Source organism: Nansenia antarctica, assembly GCF_963989245.1.
Source record: "Nansenia antarctica genome assembly, chromosome: 20".
Classification (NCBI taxonomy): Eukaryota; Metazoa; Chordata; class Actinopteri; order Argentiniformes; family Microstomatidae; genus Nansenia; species Nansenia antarctica.
In genome coordinates, this window is record NC_137693.1 from 20,496,608 (window position 1) to 20,504,764 (window position 8,157).

Sequence of the window (8,157 nt, forward strand, 5' to 3'; positions counted from 1 at the left end):
TCAGGGCGGTCATAGTTGACTAGTTATCTACAGTATATACACTGTATCAATGATGAACACACATCTGTAAATATCTAAGATATTTGATATTTGACACACTGACACTGATAATTTACACACACAGACTGACTGAAAGACAGATTGATAGATTGACTGATTGATTGACTGACTGATTGACTGCCAGAGGCAACCTATCGTGAGCTTAGAATTATAAGGTTCTATCTCCGTTTAGGGCAGTTCAGAGATATTGAGCGTCAAAGTTTTTACATTCCATTATGTTTTGTGAGATGGAACCTTTGTATTTGATGAATTATTAACTCAGAAATGTCAACATTTTTAAAATAACACCACACAGGCATTAATAAACACCTAATGGATCAGATTATGTAAAAAAAAAATCAATTTTGACAAAAATGGAGATATATTACCATGGCGGTGCAGTCTTCTGAGCAGCTGGCCAGGATGTTGTCATTGTGAGGGCACCAATCAATGTCCAGCACAGGCCCGGTGTGGCCCACAATCAGCGGGTGATTCTTATCCAGACGGCCCATCTATAACACACAACAGTACAACATATCATGACCCACCCATTTCTGTCACTCAACAGATCAGATCCGAGGTTACAGCCGTGGAACATTGATGCATGAATTTATTTTCCCTCCCGCCCCAATCAGTGATGTCACTTCCACGTTATTCTATCCCTTCCTGTTTGGTTGGTGTGAGACACGTGTCTCTGCCTTTTTCAGTGCCACCCCGTTCACACGTACACACACACACACGCACACACACACACACACACACACTCACACACCCATGAGGAGTGTATTTATAGCCCGGTGACGAGGCGTTGAAAGGGGAGTTTTACTTTTGGCTCGCTGGGGACCCAGAGAGATGGAGAGGAGGGTGGCTATTTATAGACTGTCTGTCCATGCCTCTAATATAAAAACCATGTCTATATATCTCTCTCTCTGTCTGTCTATCTATCTATCTATCTATCTACCCACCCCCCCCTCTCTCTAATCACTCACTGATTTATACTCCTGAAAATATGTGTATACATTAACTCTCTCTGTATCTCTGACTGCTGTCTTCCCTCCTCTCTCTGACCTTCTTCCTTGCCAAGTATTTCTTTTCAATAATCTGCGCTAGGCTCTGTTAGAGTAGACAGACAGACAGACACTAGGCTCTGTTAGAGTAGACAGACAGACAGACAGACACTAGGCTCTGTTAGAGTAGACAGACAGACAGACAGACACTAGGCTCTGTTAGAGTAGACAGACAGACAGACACTAGGCTCTGTTAGAGTAGACAGACAGACAGACAGACACTAGACTCTGTTAGAGTAGACAGACAGACAGACACTAGGCTCTGTTAGAGTAGACAGACAGACACTAGGCTCTGTTAGAGTAGACAGACAGACACTAGGCTCTGTTAGAGTAGACAGACAGACACTAGGCTCTGTTAGAGTAGACAGACAGACAGACACTAGGCTCTGTTAGAGTAGACAGACAGACAGACAGACACTAGACTCTGTTAGAGTAGACAGACAGACAGACAGACACTAGGCTCTGTTAGAGTAGACAGACAGACACTAGACTCTGTTAGAGTAGACAGACAGACACTAGACTCTGTTAGAGTAGACAGACAGACAGACAGACACTAGACTCTGTTAGAGTAGACAGACAGACAGACAGACACTAGACTCTGTCAGAGTAGACAGACAGACAGACAGACACTAGACTCTGTTAGAGTAGACAGACAGACAGACAGACACTAGACTCTGTTAGAGTAGACAGACAGACAGACAGACAGACACTAGGCTCTGTTAGAGTAGACAGACAGACAGACAGACACTAGACTCTGTTAGAGTAGAGACAGACAGACAGACACTAGGCTCTGTTAGAGTAGACAGACAGACAGACACTAGGCTCTGTTAGAGTAGACAGACAGACAGACAGACACTAGGCTCTGTTAGAGACAGACAGACAGACAGACACTAGACTCTGTTAGAGTAGACAGACAGACAGACAGACACTAGGCTCTGTTAGAGTAGACAGACAGACAGACAGACACTAGACTATGTTAGAGTAGACAGACAGACAGACAGACAGACACTAGACTCTGTTAGAGTAGACAGACAGACAGACACTAGACTCTGTTAGAGTAGACAGACAGACAGACACTAGACTCTGTTAGAGTAGACAGACAGACAGACACTAGGCTCTGTTAGAGTAGACAGACAGACAGACACTAGGCTCTGTTAGAGTAGACAGACAGACAGACAGACACTAGGCTCTGTTAGAGTAGACAGACAGACAGACACTAGGCTCTGTTAGAGTGGACAGACAGACAGACACTAGACTCTGTTAGAGTAGACAGACAGACAGACAGACACTAGGCTCTGTTAGAGTAGACAGACAGACAGACACTAGGCTCTGTTAGAGTAGACAGACAGACAGACACTAGACTCTGTTAGAGTAGACAGACAGACACTAGGCTCTGTTAGAGTAGACAGACAGACAGACACTAGGCTCTGTTAGAGTAGACAGACAGACAGACAGACACTAGACTCTGTTAGAGTAGACAGACAGACAGACACTAGGCTCTGTTAGAGTAGACAGACAGACAGACACTAGACTCTGTTAGAGTAGACAGACAGACAGACACTAGGCTCTGTTAGAGTGGACAGACAGACAGACACTAGACTCTGTTAGAGTAGACAGACAGACAGACAGACACTAGGCTCTGTTAGAGTAGACAGACAGACAGACACTAGGCTCTGTTAGAGTAGACAGACAGACAGACACTAGGCTCTGTTAGAGTAGACAGACAGACAGACACTAGGCTCTGTTAGAGTAGACAGACAGACAGACAGACAGACACTAGGCTCTGTTAGAGTAGACAGACAGACAGACAGACAGACAGACAGACACTAGGCTCTGTTAGAGTAGACAGACAGACACTAGGCTCTGTTAGAGTAGACAGACAGACAGACAGACAGACACTAGGCTCTGTTAGAGTAGACAGACAGACACTAGGCTCTGTTAGAGTAGACAGACAGACAGACAGACAGACAGACACTAGGCTCTGTTAGAGTAGACAGACAGACACTAGGCTCTGTTAGAGTAGACAGACAGACAGACAGACAGACACTAGGCTCTGTTAGAGTAGACAGACAGACAGACACTAGGCTCTGTTAGAGTAGACAGACAGTCCCCGGATGAGTGCCTTTAAAACTGAATTGTATTTTGAGAAAAACCGAATTGTATTTTGAGAAACTGAATTTGAAAACGGAATTAAAATAATGAAAACTGAATTGAATACAATTAAATCTGTCAAATACAATTCAGTTTGTGCTCATATTCAATTCAATCTGTCAAATACAATTCAGATCTGTCAAATACAATTCAATTTCTGCTGGCACTAAAATAGCTCCATACACTAGGCTCTGTTAGAGTAGACAGACAGACAGACACTAGGCTCTGTTAGAGTAGACAGACAGACAGACACTAGGCTCTGTTAGAGTAGTGAGATAGAGGAGAAGCGCGGCATTGCGACACACCTAAACATTATTATTATTATTATATATTATTAACATATATAGACTGAACCTCCAATATGAAATCTCTCTCTGCTCTAGAACGTAAGGGTAGAAACGGATTGAGACAGGCCTAAGGCTCCTGGGAAATGACACTCTCCCACAAACACCTTGCTGTAGAGGGGGATCCGCTTACACACACTCACACACTCACACACACGCGCACACACGGTCTTTGCGGTCACTAACCTTGGAAAGTGGCAGAACAAGGAAGGCTCCACCCCCACTGGACTCTACGATGACCGCAATGAACTTAGGGTTGACAGCACAGAAGGAGCTGTCCCACGTCACCTTGGAAACGCGTATGTCATCGTAGCCCTGCTCTGCCTTGGCCGCCTGTCCGAAGACATGTCGGAACTTACTCTGGCGCACAATGCTGCGACTCATCGCTATGGAGATAAAAGAGAGAGGGGAAGAGAGAAGAAAAATTGGGGAGGACAGGTGGGGGGGGGGGGGGGGGGGGGCAGAGAGAAGAAAGTAGCAAAGATGGAGAGAAGAAGTGGTGGAGGAGATAGAAGAGAAGAGAAAGGGGACATCAAGGGAGGAGAAAGAGCAACAGAGAGGGGGGGATAGAAAGTGAAAGATATATTATTATATATATTACTATTCAACAAATCAACAGATACTTTTGAACAGAGGACAGAGGTTGCTACCCACATAGAACCAGACATAGAAGACTACGTTCAGCAGGGACCACATGTTTGATCGAGCCTAGGTGAAAGGCCGAACACAACTTGATTCATTTGTTCCGAACAAACAGTGGATTGAGTAGAAGAGTCTCTCTCTCTCTTCTTCAAGTGTTTTTCATGTCAAGTTAAGACAAGAGGCTCCTGAGCCAAGCCCATTGAAACTGGCATACAGTAAGGGTAAAGGGATAAAGTCCCTGGGTCATTGAAGGGTTTACTATGTTTTAGCTCTTTTCACTCTACATGAAGGTGTCAAAGGGATGTGTTTATTTGTTTATGTAAACGGATCCCCATTAGTCATCACTATAGTGAGGACTCTTCTTCCTGGGGTCCGCATGAAAGAAAGACAGACAGTCAAACATAACAAAATCAATCAACAAAGGAATAATTAGTGAACAACATTCACTTATTAAAGCTCAACAAATGTAATACATCAAATATAAGATAACAGAATTAAAATAAAATACAAGTAGCAAAGTAGTATAAAAAGAAAAAAGAAGAATAAATAAAATCTAAGATGAATGACTGGAGAGCTGAAGCATTCCCTGGAAGAAGTCCACCTCTTTGTTTAGTCTCCAGTAGATAGACTAGTCATGTTCATGTGTGCTTGTTGCATCTCCACCATGAGTGATTCCACCTGAATAGAACCTCACAGGATAAATAAGGACTTCTAGTACGCACAGCCTTTTAACACAGCCCAGCTGTTTCTCTCCAGCATCTGTCAATGACAACCTCATCTTGCTTCCAGACCCTTCGCCCAATATGCTCGGACAGTCTGATGGAACAATGCGTCAAACTCAGTCTTTGTTTACCCGATACAACGATCAGAAAACACTCCAGACGCAGTTGTGTGATTCACTAAAATCAAGTAACTACTTTACTCAGTACATTTTCAGTTGAATTCAGTTTTTGCTGCAGGTTTTTTTTCCATATTCTTCAATGCTGCAAGCTAGCATAGGCAACAACTCAGAAGGCCCGGCGCCAGAACTAACACCGTGGGTGGATAGGGGCCGGCGGGGACACGGGGCGGGAGGGGGGGGGGGAGTGGGAGAGGGGGATGCTCGATAGATGATGATGATCGATAGACATAGTATATGGACCTACAGTGAATGCAAATATGAGATGAAACATTCAAACTCCTGGGAGTATCAACACATGGGCAGGGACACCCAAACGTGTGTCTTGCCCACCCGATCACTAGTTAAGCCCCCCCCCAGGCCTCTCGGCCGTCAACCTTGATACCACTAGCACCACATCAACCCCCCAGACCGCCCCCCCCCCGCCCCTGCCCCTGCCCGTCTGCCCCTCTCCCCCCTTGCCCATCCAAGGTGTTTGTTCTGACACCGAGCCTGTGGCCAAGACGCACCCCTGCCCTTAACCACCACCGGCCTGGCTCCCCGGTCGGAAAAGACGATGTACATAACAACAACTACCATTCTACAGGCATGTAGGGGGAGGGGTCATGTAGGGGGAGGGGTCATGTAGGGAGAGGGGTCATGTAGGGGGAGGGGTCATGTAGGGAGAGGGGTCATGTAGGGGGAGGGGTCACGTAGGGGGAGGGGTCATGTAGGGGGAGGGGTCATGTAGGGGGAGGGGTCATGTAGGGGAAGGGGTCATGTAGGGGGAGGGGTCATGTAGGGGGAGGGGTCATGTAGGGGGAGGGGTCACGTAGGGGGAGGGGTCATGTAGGGGGAGGGGTCATGTAGGGGGAGGGGTCATGTAGGGGGAGCGGTCATGTAGGGGGAGCGGTCATGTAGGGGGAGGGGTCATGTAGGCGGAGGGGTCATGTAGGGGGAGGGGTCATGTAGGGGGAGGGGTCATGTAGGGGGAGGGGTCATGTAGGGGGAGGGGTCATGTAGGGGGAGGGGTCGTGTAGGGGGAGGGGTCATGTAGGGGGAGGGGTCATGTAGGGGGAGGGGTCATGTGGGGGGAGGGGTCATGTAGGGGGAGGGGTCATGTAGGGGGCGGGGTCATGTAGGGGGAGGGGTCATGTAGGGGGAGGGGTCATGTAGGGGGAGCGGTCATGTAGGGGGCGGGGTCATGTAGGGGGAGGGGTCATGTAGGGGGAGGGGTCATGTAGGGGGAGGGGTCATGTGGGGGGAGGGGTCATGTAGGGGGAGGGGTCATGTAGGGGGAGGGGTCATGTAGGGGGAGGGGTCATGTGGGGGGAGGGGTCATGTGGGGGGAGGGGTCATGTGGGGGGAGGGGTCATGTGGGGGGAGGGGTCATGTGGGGGGAGGGGTCATGTGGGGGGAGGGGTCATGTAGGGGGAGGGGTCATGTAGGGGGAGGGGTCATGTAGGGGGAGGGGTCATGTAGGGGGAGGGGTCATGTAGGGGGAGGGGTCATGTAGGGGGAGGGGTCATGTAGGGGGAGGGGTCATGTAGGGGGAGGGGTCATGTAGGGGGAGGGGTCATGTAGGGGGAGGGGTCATGTAGGGGGAGGGGTCGTGTAGGGGGAGGGGTCATGTAGGGGGAGGGGTCATGTAGGGGGAGCGGTCATGTAGGGGGCGGGGTCATGTAGGGGGAGGGGTCATGTAGGGGGAGGGGTCATGTAGGGGGAGGGGTCATGTAGGGGGAGGGGTCGTGTAGGGGGAGGGGTCATGTAGGGGGAGGGGTCTGGGTATGGAACATCCAGGGACATTGTCAGCACCTTCTCCCATCACATTGTGAACATTCTCCCAGTGAGAACAACATCCTGATGTTTCAGTATGACTACGTGAGACTAATGGCAATTTGTGCATTTCCAAGCAAACATTTTAATCAGCAAGACCACACCACGGTCACACGTTGTTGTTGTTGTTGTCTCCTAGCTGTGTGCTGCCTTTGTCTCCCTCTTGGAACATTGTTGTGTTCATTACTGGTATTTCTACCTTGTAACTCTATAGCACTGTTGTGTGGCTCTCTCTCCGTACCGTAACTATGGCAACTTAGTAGCATTGTTATGGGGGCTGTTTCGGATGTAGGCATGATACTGCAACTGTAGTAAGTTGTTGTTGCGTTGTCATGGGGGCTGAAGTTCTGAAGTTTCCTACTGTTGTCATGTTGTCGTCCCTGGCGCCATGCCAGAACAGTGTAAGCCCTGAAAACACAGGAGACACATTCTAGAACCCTGATGACCATCGGCATAGATATTAATAGGCGATTGTCCCAGACGCAGTTTCTAGCAGCCAATATCACTGTCAACAACTGAGGACGGAGAGAAGGGAGCGGGACCAAGAAGGAACAACAGGGTATAGGTTACAGACAATAAGCACAACATAGTAATGTATAGTCTTTTACGTATATGTAAGTAATATGTATAGCAAATATTCTCCTGTATACAATACAAAGGGTGTACAAAATGCATGGAGGCATATCAGTAAATAAGGCTGCCACTAAAACCCCAAATCCAAAATTACTCCCAGTCCCTAAAGACAACTCTGGTAAAACAGTTCTGGTTTTCACTGCAGGATTAGGATCTTTGGGGGCAGTATTTGATTCTTTCAATCCAAATGTGTACGAATGAATGTGATTATTTATGTTGATACAACAGTCTTCGGTAACCAACTTCTCATCAAGGGTAACAACATATATTAATAAGAATTGAATAATCATGCTTTTTTAAAAGTGTGAGTTGAGAACACTATTTTCCCACCCTGAGCTGAGTGTTTTATGGCATTACATGACTCAACAACTAATGAGGTGAGTACAGAGCTGCTACTTTCTTGGAAGGTCTGTGTTATCGAGGGACTCCTGCTGTAAAACAAGTACTGAGGGTTTTATCTACTGAAGCAGCGTGGGAAATTGTAATCATAAAAATAGGCCTATAGAAATATAGAATGTTTTGATTTATACAATGACCTCTTACGGACGTGATATTCTAAATCTAAACC

At 47.4% G+C, this 8,157-nt stretch overlaps 1 protein-coding gene across 1 annotated transcript in view; it reads right to left on the reverse strand.

The window, feature by feature from the left end:
* The window catches only part of coro6 (coronin 6), a gene marked incomplete at its 5' end in the record, with an annotated part of 9,068 nt that extends 5,083 nt beyond the window's left edge, over positions 1–3,985 (reverse strand). The window contains 2 exons of the mRNA XM_080549795.1: positions 429–551; positions 3,788–3,985. Of these exons, the coding sequence (XP_080405921.1) occupies positions 429–551; positions 3,788–3,985 (321 nt within the window). The remainder of the gene's footprint in view (positions 1–428; positions 552–3,787) is intronic.
* Between the last annotated feature and the right edge of the window lie 4,172 nt (positions 3,986–8,157).